This window comes from Oncorhynchus masou, chromosome 24 (genome assembly GCF_036934945.1).
Source record: "Oncorhynchus masou masou isolate Uvic2021 chromosome 24, UVic_Omas_1.1, whole genome shotgun sequence".
Taxonomy (NCBI): domain Eukaryota; kingdom Metazoa; phylum Chordata; class Actinopteri; order Salmoniformes; family Salmonidae; genus Oncorhynchus; species Oncorhynchus masou.
Window position 1 is genome coordinate 88,712,436 of NC_088235.1, and position 19,357 is coordinate 88,731,792.

Sequence of the window (19,357 nt, forward strand, 5' to 3'; positions counted from 1 at the left end):
TGATATGGCTAATGAAGACTCAGAAGAGACCTTAGACTCCTTCCCTCACTCTCTCTGGTGTTCAACTGTTTGGACACATTTCTTTGTGGTCTGAGAATGTGTTTGCGCATGTTTTGTGTGTGTGTGTGTGTGTGGCCCGCACTCTCAGTGCCCTGTGAAGTCATCCACAGGAAGCCCTCTCATGACGCACAGGCGGCCTTCACCTTTCATCCTGCTCTTTCTGCCCCTTCCCTCTCTCCAACCTCCCCAGTCTCTCCCTGCCCATTTAAGTGTCTTTAAGACCTTGTGGTCTCCGTATGAGATGTTTAGAGGAATGTGTTTCTGTGTAAACCTCCCCATTTCTAGGCTAGCCCAAACAGCCGTTACAGATGTTAGTTCACTGTACACCACAGGGCTGGCAGACGGACATCAGCAAAGGAAAGTGAGCCTTGTGAATAATGGGGCTTGGACAGGGAGAAGAGTCAGTCCCAGAGATGCTCCAGTCTTTGTACTCTTCCTTTAACTCTGTTATTGGTAGCAGTCTTTGGATGACAAGGGGAAGTCTGCGTTCTTTCAGTCTAATACTGCTCAAGTCTAAATCAACCCGTAGCTAGCTCCATACTGCTTAGGTATGACTTCATGTTTATCTGAAAACACTGGATTAATGGAAGCAGTAAGGTAATTGTTCAACCTTGCACTCTGATAAAGGTTTTGGATTGAGTGTATAGGTTGGTATGACTGGAGAGGGGTAGCTGTTGAGTGGGATGTAGTGGGGAGTTGGGTACAGGGATGGAGAGGCGTGAAAAGGGGAAGGGGGGTGTTAGGGTTAGAGCTAACGAAGGTTGAAGAGGGGTAGAGAAGGTTCTGGGTGGATGGTGCCTGAGAGGAGGCTGTTTCCTAAACCTAGTCCAGTTTCCCATAATGTAGGATCAGACTCTTTAGGTGGGTCACAGCCAGTACTACCGGGTGGCTACTTTAGACCGGGTCATGGTTTGAATTCAGTTTGTTTCGTGAGTAACTAGAAGTAGTTTCTGTTCTATAGATTTTTTTATTTTATTACATCGCTGTGAATGTTATTTAAGGTGACATTTGTCTTTTATTAACATTACATTTGAAGATGGGGGAAAAAGTGTGTTTCGGGAATGTTCTCTCGTGTAGCCTACCAGGACGTTTAGAATTAGTGTCATCTCAAACAAACACTCACCAGACAAGGTTGAGCTAGTGATGTTTAGGTATCTAGTCTAGACCTATACAAACGTTGAAGGCATCAGCCACTAACCTAACCCGAGCCAGGCCCAGCTGTAGCCTCTTCAGCACTCCTTACCCAGGCAGTGAGAGAGGGAGCTATCGTAAACTGCTTTTGAGGCACTCGGCCATATTACAGAGCTAATCCACAGCTATCAGCTGGTGTCTCTGTTCCATGCTATTTATGATGAAACAGCAGAGCTTTATAAGACCATAAACACTACAGGAAAGACAACTAAGAGCCTCTGCTTTTTCCTCTGGGCTGTAGAGTGCACACACATCGACACACGTAGAGAGAGACAGAGCACCTGTGTTGTAACAGCTGCCAGAAGCAACGGGGTGATTTACAGTGACATGAGGACAGTGTAGTGGCCATATTGGACAGGCCTATAAACCTTCTCTGCTGGGAGTAGTATTACAAGGCTGCTGCAGCTTTAGTTTGGATATTATATGAGACTTTAGTGGCTTATAATATCATCACTGACCGCTGTGTCTGCACTGCACCTGTGACTGAGGGCAGGTGTGTCCGTGCTAGAGGGAATAGCTTGTTCAGGTGAACAGTACTGCCTCACTGTATTATGGGATTAGTTTTATTAGTGGATCTCCATTCTCTCCTCTGTGTCTCTCTCTGTCTGCTGGTCTTTCTTTTCTCTCTCTTTCTGTTATTTACTGCAGTGTTTTAGATTCTAGCCTGTGCCTCCTGTTTACTATTCCCTTCGTCTTGACTTCCATGGAGCAAAAATACTGACTTTTCTGAGAAGAGGCACTCAAACCAGATGCAGGCCAGTGAATAACTTGAAATTTTGAGTCAAGGTGCATGAACATCTCCTGAGCCAGAGGGTAGTGTAGTGGTGTGACTGTCGCACCAATTGTAGGACCCTTTTGGTGTAGTTCATAGCATGCTAGGATTTAGAGTCTAGGCTGTTAGAGAAAAGTGATTTTCCTACCCTGCAACACTTCAAACACTGTGACCCACAGTGGGTTTCTATACAGATCCACCTGCAGTTAGCGAATATCTCACACTGTCCCTCGGGGGGTGGGGGGGGTCAATTTTGTTAACCTCTTGTGTCGAGCAATCCCGTATCCGGGAGAGTAATCATAGCCTCAAGCTCATTAGCATAACGCAACGTTAACTATTCATGAAAATCGCAAATGAAATGAAAGAAATATATTCACTCACCAGCTTAGCCTTTTGTTAACAACACTGTCATCTCAGATTTTTCAAAATATGCTTTTCAACCATCACTACACAAGCATTTGTGTAAGAGGTATTGATAGCTAGCATAGCATTAGCCTAGCATTCAGCAGGCAACATTTTCACAAAAACAACAAAAGCATTCAAATAAAATAATTTGCCTTTGAAGAACTTCAGATGTTTTCAATGAGGAGACTCTCAGTTAGATAGTAAATGTTCAGTTTTTCCAAAAAGATTATTTGTGTAGGAGAAATCACTCCGTTTTGTTCATCACGTTTGGCTAAGAAAACCCCCCGAAAATTCAGTCATTACAACGCCAAGCTTTTTTCCAAATTAACTCCATAATATCGACAGAAACATGGCAAACGTTGTTTAGAATCAATCCTCAAGGTGTTTTTAACATATCTATTCGATGATAAATCATTCGTGGCAGTTGCCTTTCTCCTCTGAACCAAATGGAATATTGCACGCAGCTGGAGTTTGCTCAATAGTTTCGACGGAGGACACCAAGCGGACACCTGGTAAATGTCGTCTCTTATGGTCAATCTTCCAATGATATGCCTACAAATACGTCACAATGCTGCAGACACCTTGGGGAAACGACAGAAAGTGTAGACTCATTCCTGGCGCATTCACAGCCATATAAGGAGACATTGGAACACAGCGCCTTCAGAATCTGGGCCATTTCCTGTTTGAAATGTCATCTTGGTTTTGCCTGTAGCATAAGTTCTGTGGCACTCACAGATAATATCTTTGCAGTTTTGGAAACGTCGGTGTTTTCTTTCCAAAGCTGTCAATTATATGCATAGTCGAGCATCTTTTCGTGACAAATTATCTTGTTTAAAACTTGAATGTTTTTTTTATCCCAAAATGAAAAGAGTGCCCCCTTTATCGAAGAAGTTAACCAGAGCAACCCCCCTCTCCCCCTTCCCATCTTCAGCACAACCCTGCACCGTACAGTAGAACCATAGTCTCACACACACACACACAACCTCTCTAAAGGTTTGGAGATGGGAAGAGAGAAAGTGAGTGGGAGGAAGAGCGTGACTCCTGGAGAGATGGAGATAAAGCCAGTGAGTGGGAGAGTAGGCAGTGTAAGCGAGTGACGGAGAGTTAGATAAGGGGAGCTATGGTTGCAGAGGTGAAGACTTCAGGGACCACCGGTATTGTGTATAGTTGATGACATTGATGTCTTGGTCTACTACACAGACAGGCTGGACCTATTTCCTTTGTCCTGTGTTTAGGTGACATCAGCGCTATAGATCTCTCATTTTGGATCTGCCCTGATCTCTCTCTTGAACAGTGTACAGACAGCTGTAGACTATAAAAGACTCAGGAGGCCTGATATCAGCTTATTCTTTCCCCATTACTTCTCATCTTTCTTTCCTCTCTCATGAGGGCTGTTGGACCAGATGCTGACTGATTTATTGACCTTATTTGCTTTGCTATGAGAGGAGATCCATGCATGTGTGAGAGAGAGCTCTTGGCCAATGGCCATTGATGACTCAGTCCGATCACTTTGTTCTGTCTGGGGGTTAACACACACAGACAGACGGACCTCATTCACGCACAACGTGTCAGGAACCAAGGCAGGAACATTGTACGGTACCTGATGTTAAATGGCTATTATGGTTAGATCTCAGCCAGCAATCACATTTGAGTGTTTGTGTGTCTTTGTTGGGAAGTGCTCCTTAACCATCGGTCTGCTTTTTGTTCAGCACTTTGCTATGCATTTAGTGCCGTTGGTTGATTGTTTTGTGTCTCCAGACGACTTTCTGGGTGGTGAGGGAGATCCTGCATGCTCAGACCCTGAAGATCAGAGCTGAGGTACTCAGTCTCTACATCAGAACTGCCAAGGTACATACACTGTACTCTACTGCTTATGTTCTACAGTAGTACTTTGTGAAGCAAGAACCACAGATTCTTGATTCATATTCACGAGTGGACAATAAATATATTGTAATGTGAAAGTGTGTGTATTCATCCGTGTTCTCTGTTCCCAACAGAAACTGTGTGACATAAACAACCTGCATGCAGTGATGGCTGTGGTGTCAGGCCTACAAAGCGCTCCCATCTATAGACTCTCCAAGACATGGGCGGTGAGTTACTGTGTCCTTGCAGCTCAAAACAATGATCTCTAACAACTCTCTACAACCAACTGAGATGTGTTGACGGTGTGAAGAGCAGTCGCATATGTAAATGGTCCTTCTCTATTTCACCAGTTATTACACTGTCAATACATTGCTGGAATATGTAATGGTCTTGTGTATTGGAAGCATCTGTGCAGAAACCTCAGATCAGAGAAATTTGCAAGAGGGAGCGGTCTAATTCTGATCCATCCAGACGGACAGAGCCTTGGAGATTAGGGCTGACATAATGACATACTGATGCGGTGATGTCATGGTGGAAATGTAATATTAATGTGAGTGATATAAACCCCAGTAGTCAGCAGTACAGACAGCCAGAAAATCCTCTGGACCACTAGACCTGCCTGGCCAAAGAGACCAGCACACCTGCTCCTAGTCAACACACACACACACACACACACTCTCTCAAACACACTGTGGATAACTTTAGGCCGTGGCCAGAGCAGAACTTATCCCTCACCCAGAGCTCCTGTGGATATCATCAGTAGTGTTATCACGACGTCTCCTGAGATCCTGCTGAGCTGTTATGACAACTGTTGCAATGTGACTTAAGCATTACGATGATCATACCAGATGCATCGCTATTTACCAGCCACGTTTGTAAGTGTTTTCCAAACAAGCACGTAGAGAGAAAGTTTGCCAAGTGCGAAAGAAAAGCAGTGCTGCTCTCGAATCCGCTTTTGCCATTCAAATCTTACCTTAACATTGGAGTTATTCCACAGTACTAATGACAAATCAGCCCGTAGAGCGGTATTACCACCTATGACTGCAAATAGGCTATTGAGGCGGCTTATCGTGCTTACCCGATAATAATGCACTAAATCAGATTGTGCATGTTATTGTGTTCATGTTGTCCCTCCTGAAACACATTGAGGCAAAAATTAGACCGTAGTCTTGTTGCAAAATATAACTCAATTGATTGAACATGAAATTGATTTCAATATGATTGAACTTGTAGATACTCGCTAGTATCATGGCAAAGTAACAAAATCCAAAGCTAATTTAACTTCTATAGGAAAACAGCCCTAATGTTGGAAGTAAACATCATTGTTGTTTTCCAGAGTCGCATCAATTTATTGTTCAAGCTATAGCACATAATATTTTAAAGAACCATTAAGTGAGGTCTGCTTCGTGTTTTCAGTTTTGCCATGGTAAAAATATTGCGATACTGGTGTTGTCACAGCCCTAGTATGTTTACAATAACTCAACTCAAACATTTCTCTGTCTGTCTCTCTAGTTGTTGAGTCGGAAGGACAAAACAATGTTTGAGCGGTTGGAGTATCTCATGGCCAAAGAAGACAACTACAAACGTCTCCGAGACTACATACGCAGCCAGAGCATGAACTCCTGCATACCATACCTGGGTAAGACACACACACTTCATATTTTAAAGTGACGTTTTCACGAGTCCCCCATATTATGTCCCCAGCAATCACTGAGAACCACAATCAGCTGCACCCACTGGTAAAAGTCATCACAATTTACAGTATACCGTCACTCCACCGTATATTCGTCACTCCATCCTTTTTATGTTTATTTTTCCTCTGCTCCATCCTTTTTGTTTATTTTTCCTCTGCTCCATCCTTTTTGTTTATTTTTCCTCTGCTCCATCCTTTTTGTTTATTTTTCCTCTGCTCCATCCTTTTTGTTTATTTTTCCTCTGCTCCATCCTTTTTGTTTATTTTTCCTCTGCTCCATCCTTTTTATGTGTTTATATTTCCTCTGCTCCATCCTTTTTGTTTATTTTTCCTCTGCTCCATCCTTTTTGTTTATTTTTCCTCTGCTCCATCCTTTTTGTTTATTTTTCCTCTGCTCCATTCTTTTTGTTTTTCCTCTGCTCCAGCCTTTTTATGTGTTTATTTTTCCTCTGCTCCATCCTTTTTATTTTTCCTCTGCTCCATTCTTGTTATGTGTTTATTTTTCCTCTGCTCCAGCCTTTTTATGTTTATTTCCTCTGCTCCATCCTTTCCTCTCTGGAAGCTGGCAGCCAGACTGTCTGAGCACTAACAAAGCCCAGAAATCCCCTATGAACTACAGCACCATCAATCTTTATCGCTCTCTCTCTCGGTCCTTCTCTCACTCTCTCTGTCTGTGTGGTTATTTTCCTGGATTTTATTGTCGGTCTGTTTTTTTCTACCTGTTCTTTGAGGGCTAGATTGAAGGTTTCCTGTTTTATTAAAGCTAAAACCAGACTTCACTCATGTTTTTGGTTCCTGTTGTGGTTCATACAGGATGAATGTGAAAAGCAGGAATCTCTCTCTCTCTCACACACACACACACACACACACACACACACACACACACACACACACACACACACACACACACACACACACACACACACACACACACACACAGGTGTTAGGGGTTTCTCAGCTCTGTAAAGACAAGAAGTCAGATTGGTGCATGCTGTTTCACAGCATTATATATTTGCATGTATCTTCACACTGTGTGTTTGTGTAGAGATCCAGTCATGCTGGTGTCATTTCTGAGCACATTGCATTACGTTTCTCTTTATAGCCTGGCCAGCATCCCTGTCAGGCATTATATAAGAGAAGTGAGGAAAGTAATAAAACCTGAGAGCTAAAACAGAGTGTGTGCAGACACATGTGTTTCAGAGTACAGATCTATGTTTTAGGTTTTGTGTGAAAGTTGTGTAGGGTGCTAGGCTGAGCTGCTCTGGCAGACTGGGGGGGAAATGATGCTGTGTGTGTTGTACAGCAGATCTGAAACACATTAATACTCGGCCATTCTCTACTGCCAGAGAAACAAACTGAGGGAGAGGATGCGAGAGCAAGGGAGGCACAGTGCTGGCATAGAAGCAGCCATATCCTAAAGTGTGTGTTTGTGTGCGTGTTCTGTTTCTGTGTCTTCAGTGGAACCCTGATCTTATGAGAGCTCTTTGTCCACCTGTGATTGTCTCATAAACAGGCAATAAAGTAGAGGTTTGTTCATCTGAGTGTGTGCAAATCAGAGATGTGTAATACTTATAGTACAAACAGGCAAACAAGCTTGCTCTGTTAACAAGAGGTTGTTCTCATTTGAGGTAGCTGCTGTACCTTACAAAACCCCTCCAGTCAATTTAAAAAACTTTTGTATCTCTTTCCTCCAGCATCTTCACAAGGTCCTTTGCTGCTGTTCTGGGATTGATTTGTACTTTTCGCACCGAAGTACGTTCATCTCTAGGAGACAGAACATGTCTCCTTCCTGAGCGGTATGACGGCTGCGTGGTCCCATGGTGTTTATACTTGCATACTATTATTTGTACAGATTAATGTGGTACCTTCAGGAGTTTTTAGAAACTACTCCCAAGGATGAACCAAACTTGAGGAGGTCTAAAAAATTTTTCTGAAGTCTTGTCTGATATCTCTTGATTTTCATGATGTCAAGCAAAGAGGCACTGAGTTTGAAGGTAGGCCTTGAAATACATTCACAGGTACACCTCCAATTGACTCAAATGATGTCAATTAGCCTATCAGAAGCTTCTAAAGCCATGGCATCATTTTCTGGAATTTTCCAGGCTGTTTAAAGGCACAGTCAATTTAGTGTATGTAAATGTCTGACTCATTGGAATTGTGATACAGTGAATTATAAGTGAAATAATCTGCTTGTAAACAATTGTTGGAAAAATGACTTGTGTCATGCACAAAGTAGATGTCCTAACCGACTTGCCAAAACTAGTTTGTTAACAAGAAAGTTGTGGAGTTGTTGAAAAACAAGTTTTAATGACTCCAACCTGTGTGTATGTAAACTTCCGACTTCAACTGTATGTCTTTGTAAAACTGGAAATCTAGTATTTTACATGGAACGAATGTCCCCCTCCTTCCTCCTGTCTTTTTTCACCCCCCTTACCCTTTTCTCTTCTGTGTCCTTGTCCTTTTTGTCTTCCATCTAGCCGCTATGTTCATGCTCTCACTATGTTGATCTGTCTGTTAATCTTTCGTTTCCCCTCTACTTCAGTATCATCTTTCCCTATTTTATTTCTCTCCCTCCATTTTTACATCTTTGTAGCCCAGACTACCAGCTCTCTTTTGCTCGCTCTCTGAACTACAATCAATCAAATGTATTTTTACATCAGCAGATGTCAGAGTGCTCTACAGAGACCATCCAAAAACCCTAAACAACAAGCAATGCAGATGTAGAACTACAGAAATGTGGTTCTCATTGTTCCTCCTCTCCTTGTCTTTAGAAAAGTGTTCCTGTCCTCCTTCTCTCTCCCCCTCACTTCACCTCTACTCTCCACGGCTGCATTCTTTCATTATGAACTTCTCCATAGAAGACTCATCCTCCATTTTTGCTACTTCTCTGTTCCTTACATCTCATTCATACAGCGCTGTAATCAAACGTATAATGTAAATGCCAGCTGTGACCGAGCAGGCGTACTAGTTTGACTGACTGTACACCATGTTCACTCAATGTCCTGGATGTTATTGTCTGTTTGCCATGGTGTGGTTGAAGGAGAGACAGACCAGGTGAGTGAGGCGTGGTGAGGACAGAGGGTATTTAGAAACCGTTTTATTTAGTATTTAACTACATGGAAAGTGATGGCAGGTATTTACCTCCGTCAACCTGACGTTTGTCTGTACTGAAGGCTGTTTTTGAATTTTTGTATTTTTTTTTTTACTGGAATAAACAGAAAGGCCATACCAGGGTTAACTTGAGCAGGGCGTGACTGACTATACTCATTATAAATACGTTGATAAATAACAGAAGGGAGAGACCATGGAGGAAACATTTGGCTTCAGCAGAATCATACGTCTTAAATTAACTCTCGCAAATAAAACCAAATATATTTACATACCAAAGCGAGCTGGGCTGTTCTCACATCACATAGCACATTGTTACAATCTGTTTCCTCTCTGTGGGATCCCCGAAACAACAAGCCCAAACAAAGCAAGAGAGAGAGGGGGTAAGAGTTAAATGTACATAAAGACTACCAAGTCTTGTCAGCCTGGGGTGGGCATGCCTCTCAACCCTTTGACTGTGGAACATTTTTAACTGATGACATCATAAGGAACTTATTAAATCTTTAGTACGCTGTGAAGAAAGGCATTCACTAGCAACAGACCCAACTAGAGACGAGCAAAATAAAACGGCAAAATTAACCATTTATTTTCCAGTCAACATGTATGAAATAAGCATCTGAAATTCCTAATGTAACCACCTTCATAGCGTATTGAAGTTTGACATTGTGGAGGACCATAGAGTATAACATAGTGACTGTTGTAGAAGACTGTGGCAGCTAGCTCTGTGTTAGAGTTCATACTTTGTCTGTCCACTGCTGTCTTTCACAGCACTATCATATGGCTGTCTGGCCATGCTAGAGAGGACTCAATAGAAGCACAGCTGAAACAATAGCAGAACGCTGTGTCATCTTCCCTTCAGAGAGGCTGAAGAAGAACCAGGGTTTCCATGAAGCAGTTTGATTTGGGATTTGGGTCTCGACAGTTAAACAGCTTCTCTGCTCCGCTTAAAAATGTAAGAAAGGAAAAGAATGTGAAGATGATGGGTAGCTTGATGGAGAAGTTGAGACGTCACGGGGTGGGAGGGTTGGGATTAGGATGGGTCAAAGGTCATGGCATAGATAGTGGGGTGGAGACTGTTCCAGGCTCAGTCGATAGGTCGTATCATTATACGGACAGACTTGAGGGAGTACGATCCGCCTCCGTACTCCGCCCAGAAGATTCCATCCTGGAACTTACTGCGGTAAACCCCTCCGCTGTACCACACTCCATTCAGGTTGGTCTGACCACAGGCGTTGTACCACCAACCTCCCTTATGGAAGTGGGCACAGTTACCTAGAGATGGGAGAGGAGGAGAGAAAGGCTTAGTGGTACAGAATATTCTAGTGGTAGTTGTCACTTGAGCAGAGATGTTACAGAGATGGACCACAGTACAGAGAAGCTTGAGCAACAGAATGCTTGGGAAACTGTAGCATAGCAGTGTGTTTGTGTACTAGTACAGTATTGTCCTCGTATTCTAGCGTACACTGTTTTTCACTTGTTTTACCTGAGAAAGCATCCTTGTCCCTGTCTAGCGTGGTGAACATTTTCCCATTGTGGCTGCTGAGGGAGTCTCCAGCGTTTCCCTGGTAGGTGCCCAGTCTCAGGCGGTAGCCCTCACTCTCAGGCTCCAGGCGGAAGCTGCCGTACTCAGCATACACCTTCTTCCCCACCCAGTCCTCCAGCTCTACCAGCAGCCTGTAGTCCCCCTGCTTTGCCAGGTTAAAGATGTTCTCCAGACCCAGCCAGTATTCACCGTCTATATTCCCAAAGCCTTTCTGTAGGGGGAGAGACAGCAGGTTATATTATATATGCTTTCCAGGTTCCAAGGGTTTCTAGTAAATGGTTAAAGGTTTGTGAGTTGTGTGGTGGTTGTGTAGTTTCACACCTAAAGCATTTAGAATGTTCCGGTCATCCACCAACTAGCCTAAACGGCAGCAGTTTTTCTAGTCAGGAGCAGAAGGAACCACACCTCTATCTGCAGACAGTAGATACAGTCACGCTCAGAGGACAAAAATGGTTAGTCAGTCGGTAGACTCCACTAATGTGATTTCTCGCCACATCATGTTAAAGGAAGCCATACCTTCAGAATCAATGGAACATGTTGAATCTCAGTTGGAGACAATAATGTGTCAAAGTTCTGCCTCTGCTTTCCCAGTCAAGGTGAATTAACTGGCTGTGGCTGGGGAGAAAGACTATGGGGGCTGCACAGATACCACACACACAGACGCACACATTGGCAGGGCCAGGGCTTTCTCCAGAGTGATGGAGTGTGTAAGCAGCCTAGTGTGTTGGCGGAATGGTATTGGTTATGTAACAAAGGAGGGGAGATTAGGGGGACGTGGAGCTTCCTACATCAGCCTCTCCCTGTCCCTGCTGGGGTCACAGCTGATTGGAGGTTTGAGGGAGAGGGCTGGACTTTACAGGCCATGGGTTAGCTCCAATGGCTCAGTGGTTAACAATAGACAGATGGATGCAGATACTTTTGTTCTCTCGGTGTGTGTCAGTGTGTGATCGTCTGCGCTACACCACCTTGTAGTTTTCCCAGTTCCTGAAGAAGTTGACCGATCCATCCTTCCTTCTCTGTAACACGGTCCAGCCTCCGTTGTCTAAGCTGTGTTCACACCAGGCCTGGATCAGCTGTTCATTACTCTCTGCCTTCAGCAGGTACATCCCACTGGTGCTGTGGCCCGCCTGGCGCACCTGGTAGCAGTCCTTAAACGGACCTGAGAGAAAGGAGAGGGGGGAGGGAGGAATAGGTCAGTGCCTGCGTCGTCATAGCCAATGTCTCTATTCTGTTTGTCCTTCAGTGTTGCCAGAGAGAGGAGAGGTCATGAGCAGATGAGCTACTGCATTTTTCAGCATGTTCTTAATTTTTTTTCGATTTAGATAAACTTGAATTTTTTTGTCAGGGACATATATAGAATGCTACCCTGTACAAAACAACCTTCACTCCAAATCAAAACCTACAACCTGATTTTGGACAGAATTACGGAATCACCTGAAAGGTTTACAACTACCAAAGATTATTATTCTAAAACTAGACAGCAAATGCTCTGGAAAACAACTGAAAACACCATCCAACCTGGAACTGAGTTAGTAATGTTTAGTCTAAAGCTATATTTTATTTCCAAAAGCCAAGAATAAAAATACATACTTTACTTTATAAGGACTGAATGCTAAATTAAGGCTGCCAAGCTTGATACAACTTCAATTAGCACTGACAGGTGTCAAAGCCCTTTCCATTGTTGGGCTAGAGTCACACAGTCTACTCCAACCAAATGGAGAAGCCTTAGAAGCTGCCTCCCGCTGTTCAGAGGTAATTAAAATACAATGCCCTGTGTATGTAAAGAATGATAAGACACGAAAAGAGCACAAAATGAAGCTCCTTATGGAATATCAAGACACTTTTTGCTGACTATTATAAAAATGGAAACGATACCCCCACCGCGGGCAGGTCAGACCAGACCTCTTCTTAATATAGCCCAACAGCGGAAAGTCAACCTCCCAGCACAGAGTACTACTCCCTCATTGAAATGAAGGATACATTTACCCAGCTGGAGGTAAGGCAGGTGGAGGCAGGTGATTACACTACACTCAGCACAGACCCAGACAACAGTCCAGCACAACAACACCCCCTTAGCCAGACCCGGAGAGCTGGAGGTGGAGAGAGACATATCTGTACTCTGGACGAGAGGTCGACCGATTTAGGATTTTTCAACTCTGATATTGATTATTGGAGGACCAAAAAAAGACGATAGCAATTAATCGGCCGATTTTCTTTTTACATTTTTTAAATATATTTATATATATATATATATATATATTTTAAATCTATGTATTTGTAATAATGACAATTACAACAATACTGAATGAATACTTTTTTATTTCAACTTAATATAATACATCAATAAAATCAATTTAGTCTCAAATAATGAAACATGTTCAATTTGGTTTAAATAATGCAATGACAAAGTGTTGGAGAAGAAAGTAAAAGTGCAATATGTGCCATGTAAGAAAGCTAACGTTTTAAGTTCCTTGCTCAGAACATGAGAACATATGAAAGCTGGTGGTTCCTTTTAACATGAGTCTTCAATATTCCCAGGTAAGAAGTTTTAGGTTGTAGTTATAGTATTTATAGGACTATTTCTCTCTCTACCATTTGTATTTCATATACCTTTGACTATTGGATGTTCTAATAGGTACTTTAGTATTGCCAGCCTAATCTCGGGAGTTGATAGGCTTGAAGTCATAAACAGCGCTTGAAGCATTGCGAAGAGCTGCTGGCAAACGCAGTAAAGTGCTGTTTGAATGAATGCTTACGAGCCTGCTGCTGCCTACCACTGTTCAGTCAGACTGCTCTATCAAATCATAGACTTAATTATAATATAACAACACACAGAAATAAGAGCCTTAGGCTGTTAATATGGTCAAATCTGGAAACATTTAGGAAACAAAATGTTTATTCTTTCAGTGAAATACAGAACCGTTCCGTATTTTATCAAACAGGTGGTATCCATAAGTATAAATATTGCATTGCACAACCTTCAATGTTATGTCATAATTACGTAAAATTCAAGCAAATCAGTTCGCAATGAGCCAGGCGGCCCAAACTTTTGAATATACCCTGACTCTGCGTGCAATGAACGCTAACATAATTTTTTTTCAACTAAATATGCAAGTTTAAAAAATATTCTTCCATTGATGTTTATGGTTAGGTACATATTGCCTGCTAACACGTTGGCTGTCTTTGTTAGGAAAAATGTGTCTTTTTCAACTAATAGTTTGCAAGAGAAGTGACACAATTTCCTATTTAAAAGAAATTCATGTTAGCAGGCAATATTAACTATATATGCAGGTTTAAAAAATATATACTTGTGTATTGATTTTAATTAAGGCGTTGATGTTTATGGTTAGGTACACATTGGTGCAACGAAATTCATGTTGCAATATTAACTATATATTTCCGTATTGATTTTAATGCGTTGATGTTTATGGTTAAATTACTCGTTTGGCTGTGATTCAATGATAATGTAACAGGCACCGCATCGATTATATGCAACGCAGGACAAGCTAGATAACTACACATGGTTGATGATATTACTAGTTTAACTGGTGATTATGTGAAGATTGACTGTTTTTTATAAGATACATTTAATGCTAGCTAGCACCTTACCTTGGCTCCTTGCTGCACTCGCATAATAGGTAGTCGGCCTGCCACGCAATCTCCTCGTGGAGTGCAATGTAATCGGCCATGATCGGTGTCCAAAAATACCGATTACCGATTGTTACGAAAACTTGAAATCGGCCCTAATTAACCGGCCGTTCCGATTAACCGGTCAACCTCTACTCTGGACTGTGGTGAGACAACTTCAACAGGAGAAGGAGCAGGAGAAGAGGAGGAGGAACAGAGGAACAGACTGCTGGAGGGGAGAGTGAGGGGGATGGCGTGTGACAGAACAACCCATTAGAGAGGTGGCCACCCCCGCAGAGAAGCCTGCAGAACAGCCCACCTCAGCTCCTGACAAAAGTCTCAACACCACAGCAGAACAGTTCATCCTGGATCCTGACCACGTCGACATCACAGCAAGACAGACAAATGAAGAACCTCAAGCCCAGAGAATCTAACCCCCTGTGAGCACTCCCCCCCCCACCCCCCCTCACACACACACATGCACGACATAGTCGTGGCCAAAATTTTGAGAATTACACAAATATTAATTTCCACAAAGTTTGCTGCTTCAGTGTCTTTAGATATTTTTGTCAGATGTTACTATGGAACACTGAAGTATAATTACAAGCATTTCATAAGTGTCAACGGATTTTATTGACAATTACGTGAGGTTGATGCAAAGAGTCAATGTTTGCAGTGTTGACTCTTCTTTTTCAAGACCTCTGCAATCTGCCCTGGCATGCTGTCAATTAACTTCTGGGCCACATCCTGACTGATGGCAGCCCATTCTTGCATAATCATTGCTTGGATTTTGTCAGAATTTGTGGATTTTTGTTTGTCCACCCGCCTCTTGAGGATTGACCACAAGTTCTCAATGGGATTAAGGTCTGGGGAGATTCCTTAAAAATGTATATTTGTGTCATTCTCAAAACTTTTGGCCACGACTACACAAGAAGCAGATTGTACTCCTTATGGACTCAAATGGGAAATATATACAAGAAACACTGTTTGGAAAAATGTTGTTTGTATAAACTCTGGTGTCCAAACACCCAGCGCACCCGAGACCTTCTGCCTGAGAACCAACTAGGTTCACCCAGCCACATAATACACACAGGCACAAACGACTTGAGAGCACAGCAGGAAAGGGAGTGATTGAAAAAGCTTCTTCTACTTTCCCCGATGCACAAGTGCTTATATCCACCCTGCTACCAGAAATATCCTGCTACCATACAGCTGTTAAACCCCACACCCCGGACCTATGCATAGAGGACCCACGCAAAGAGGGCCTACATCGACCACTAAACCCCCCCCCCCCCCCAAGTCAACCATGCCCACATTCCATTTATTCCCCCTCAGATCAGATCTATGGCCCTCCTGCCCACCCCATGCACACACCCTCACAAGAGGGCCTCATCATGGAAGTCGCACACATACGCTCAGGCCATGAGCAGGCAAACAGGCCAAACCCTCACTCTTACACTAGCCCAAGCCAATGGCATGTACCAGATTCTCAGCCACACGACCAACAACATTGGACATTTTATGGAACACAAAACCTTCACTATCTCATCCTGGAATATCCAAGGTCTGAGGTCGTCTGCCTTTGGCCTAAAGAGCAGGAACCTGGACTTCATCAAAGACATTGAAATACAGACATTGTCATCCTACAAGAAACATGATACAGAGGAGATGGACCCACTGGTTGCCCCCCCATTGGCCCTCTCCCTCTCCTTGGCCAACCCCCCCCTTGGACCCCCCCCCCTTATCCCCCCCCTTATCCCTCTCCCTCCCCCTTTCGTCTTGTCCCTCTCCCTCCCCCTTTCGTCTTGTCCCTCTCCCTCCCCCTTTCGTCTTGTCCCTCCCCCTTTCGTCTTGTCCCTCCCCCCCCTTGTCCCTCCCCCCCCTTTCGTCTTGTCCCTCCCCCTGTCGTCTTGTCCCTCCCCCTGTCGTCTTGTCCCTCCCCTGTCGTCTTGTCCCTCCCCCTGTCGTCTTGTCGTCTTGTCCCTCTCCCTCCCCCTGTCGTCTTGTCCCTCTCCCCTTGTGTCCTTGGCCCTTTTCCTCGCTCTCCCCTTCTCCCTCGCTCTTCCCTTTTGGCTCCTTCGGCCCTCTCCCTCCCTCGCACCCCCTCCCTCCCTCCACCCGGCCCTCTCCATTTTTCCCTGCCATCAGGCCTTTCTCTCTGGACTCTTTCCTCTTCAGTCCTTTCAACTGCCAATAGTCCCAGCATTATTAGATTAGGAAAGTGCTGCTCTGCCTGAAGGAACTTTAGACTCACTCATGTGACACACACACACACAACACTTAGACTTTACGCTGGGGGCTATTTTAGTTGGTTATGGTGCCAGGTTTCCTTCAGACGTGACGCTTGGCATTCAGACCACTGTGTTCTTGGGGACATTCAATGCAGCAGAAATGTTTTGGTACCATTCCCCAGATCTGTGCCTCGACACAATCCTGTCTCGGCGCTCTACAGGCTATTCCTTCGACCTTATTGCTTGGTTTTTGCTTTGACATGCACTGTCAACCGTGGAACCTTTTTTTTAGGCAGGTGTGTGCCTTTCCAAATTGTGTCCAATCAATTGAATTTACCACAGTTGGACACCAATCAAGTTGTAGAAACATCTCAAGGATGATCAATGGAAACAGGATGCACCTGACCTCATTTTCAAGCAAAGACTCTGAATGCATATGTAAATAAGATATTTCTGTTTTTCATTTTTAATACATTGGCAAAAAATTCTAAAAGCCTGTTTTCACTTTGTCATTATGGGCTATTGTGTGTAGATTGCTTTTTTTTATTTTTTATTATTTAATCAATTTTAGAATAATGCTGTAACGTAGAAAAATGTGGAAAAGGCAAGGGGTCTGAATACTTTCTGAAGGCAATGTACATGGAAAAATGAGTTTAAACATTTTGACCAATCGATTGGTTGAAAGAACAGGACATCTCTGACCACTATTTTTTCTTTTCTTCTCTTTTTTTCTTGAAAAACTCCAGTCTGTAACGATTTACAAGCATTCCCAAAACATGATGCACAGTACTCCGTAATGTATTGGATTGGATTTGCGTTCAAGACAAAAAGTAAATTGCTTTTCCACATTTTTTGCAGTATTAATTTAGTGCCTTGTTGTAAACAGGATGCATGTTTTGGATTATTTGTATTTTGTACAGGCATCCTTTTTACTCTGTCGATTAGCTTAGTATTGTGGAGTAACTGCAATGTTGTTGTTCCATTCCCCTGTCACAGCTATTAAACTCTAACTGTTTTTTAAAGTCACCATTGGCCTCATGGTGAAATCCCTGAGCGGTTTCCGTCCTCTCCAGCAACTGAGTTAGGAAGGATGCCTGTATCTTTGTAGTGACTGGGTGTATTGATACTCCATCCAAAGTATAATTAAATACCATGCTCTAAGGGATATTCAATGTCTGCTTTTTTTACCCATCTACCAATAACCGGCCTTTGCGAAGCATCGGAAAACCTCCCTGGTCTTTGGTTGAATCTTTTTTGAAATTCAGTGCTCGACTGAGGGACCTTACAATTACCTGTATGTGTGGGGTACAGAGATGAGGTAGTCGTCATAAAATCATGTTAAACACTATTATTGCACACAGAGCGAGTACATTGCAACTTAAGTCCAAAATGGCGTAGCAGTCAGGCGTCTTGTAATATTTTGCCCAATGTTTAAACTGAGTTAAAACGTTTTCTAAAGATCATAAAATTCCATGGCAATGTACAATGTAGAATAATGGTCCTATTTCGTATGTATGACCACTCGGGCTTGTTAATGGAGCTCTATCTACTGCAACCCTTTCCAGCCATAGAACGCAGCTACAGTAACATGTTGATAGCTACAATTGGTAACTTTTCAGACAATAAAAAAAGTGACAATTCTGCTCTGGCATAATGTTCATTATTTGTTTCCCGTAACAACAAATGTCGCTGATTTAATTAGCTGCTCTTTTTATATTGTTGGGGGGGTGATAAGCTTTAATATTGCAGATTGTGGCTTCCGTCAACGTAATTGTCTGCATAATTTCCTATCCCCCATTTATAGAGTACCAGTACAGTTTGGACACACCTACTCATTCAATAGTTTTTCTTACATTTTTAATATTTTCTAGATTGCAGAATAATAGTGTAGACTAACTATGAAATAACACATATGGAATCATGTAGTAACCAAAAAAGTATTAAACATGTCAAATATATTTTAGATTCACCCTTTGCCTTGATGACAGCTTTGCACACACTTGGCATTGTATATTTTCCCCTAACCCTCCCACCCTTCCCCTAATTAGAGTAAACTAATGAAAAACAACACTTCTACTTCCAGCTTATACATACTATATACATTTTACGAACACAGTATATTACACATTAGTTTGTGTTATTTTTAGTCCCACACTTCAGCGCCACTCAACCCCTCCCATCTATCTCCGAACATCATCCAGTTTTGATTTCTATTTGCCAAATATTTTTCAACTGTGCTGTGGTGTTTCACAACAGTTCTGAACCTTTCTATTCTCATAATTTCTAAAGATTGTAAATGAAAGATACATGTTTTTGATTAAATTATATTATTGTTCGATTTGACTATGACTTTTCAAATCACAGAGCAGTACTATTTGCACAGTTGGCTCCAGGTAAATGTTGCAATTCTACAGCCATTCCTGAACCTGTGACCAAAAACAAGCTACCAAATCAAATAATCTTGTGTTTTTCTTCGCAGCAAAATCTGCAGAGCTGGGATGGTTTTATCATATATATATATATGATAAAACCATCCCAGCTCTGCAGATACACATATATATATATATATATATATATATATATATATGTGTGTATTTTATTTTTTATTTTACCTTTATTTAACTAGGCAAGTCAGTTAAGAACAAATTCTTATTTTCAATGACGGCCGAGGAACAGTGGGTTAACTGCCTGTTCAGGGGCAGAACCACACATACAGTTGAAGTCTGAAGTTCAAATACACCTTAGCCAAGTACATTTAAACTCGGTTTTTCACAATTCCTGACATTTAATCTGACATTTAATCTGAGTAAAAATTCTTAGGTCAGTTAGGATCACCATTTTATTTTAAGAATATGAAATGTCAG

General features: G+C 42.5%; 2 protein-coding genes across 6 annotated transcripts in view; one reads left to right on the top strand and one right to left on the bottom strand.

Moving 5' to 3' along the window:
* Positions 1 to 19,357, top strand: part of LOC135512952 (ras-specific guanine nucleotide-releasing factor RalGPS2) — a 148,465-nt gene that overhangs the window by 60,305 nt on the left and 68,803 nt on the right. For all 4 annotated transcript variants that reach the window (XM_064935495.1, XM_064935497.1, XM_064935496.1 and 1 more), the window contains 3 exons: positions 4,187 to 4,276; positions 4,426 to 4,518; positions 5,804 to 5,930. In XM_064935495.1, coding sequence (XP_064791567.1) covers positions 4,187 to 4,276; positions 4,426 to 4,518; positions 5,804 to 5,930 — 310 coding nt within the window. The remainder of the gene's footprint in view (positions 1 to 4,186; positions 4,277 to 4,425; positions 4,519 to 5,803; positions 5,931 to 19,357) is intronic.
* Positions 9,063 to 19,357, bottom strand: part of LOC135512953 (angiopoietin-related protein 1-like) — a 49,973-nt gene continuing 39,678 nt past the window's right edge. For both annotated transcript variants that reach the window (XM_064935499.1, XM_064935500.1), the window contains exons 5-7: positions 11,601 to 11,794; positions 10,576 to 10,846; positions 9,063 to 10,364 (exon numbers count right to left, since the gene is read on the bottom strand). In XM_064935499.1, coding sequence (XP_064791571.1) covers positions 10,177 to 10,364; positions 10,576 to 10,846; positions 11,601 to 11,794 — 653 coding nt within the window. In that variant the 3' untranslated portion in view covers positions 9,063 to 10,176. The remainder of the gene's footprint in view (positions 10,365 to 10,575; positions 10,847 to 11,600; positions 11,795 to 19,357) is intronic.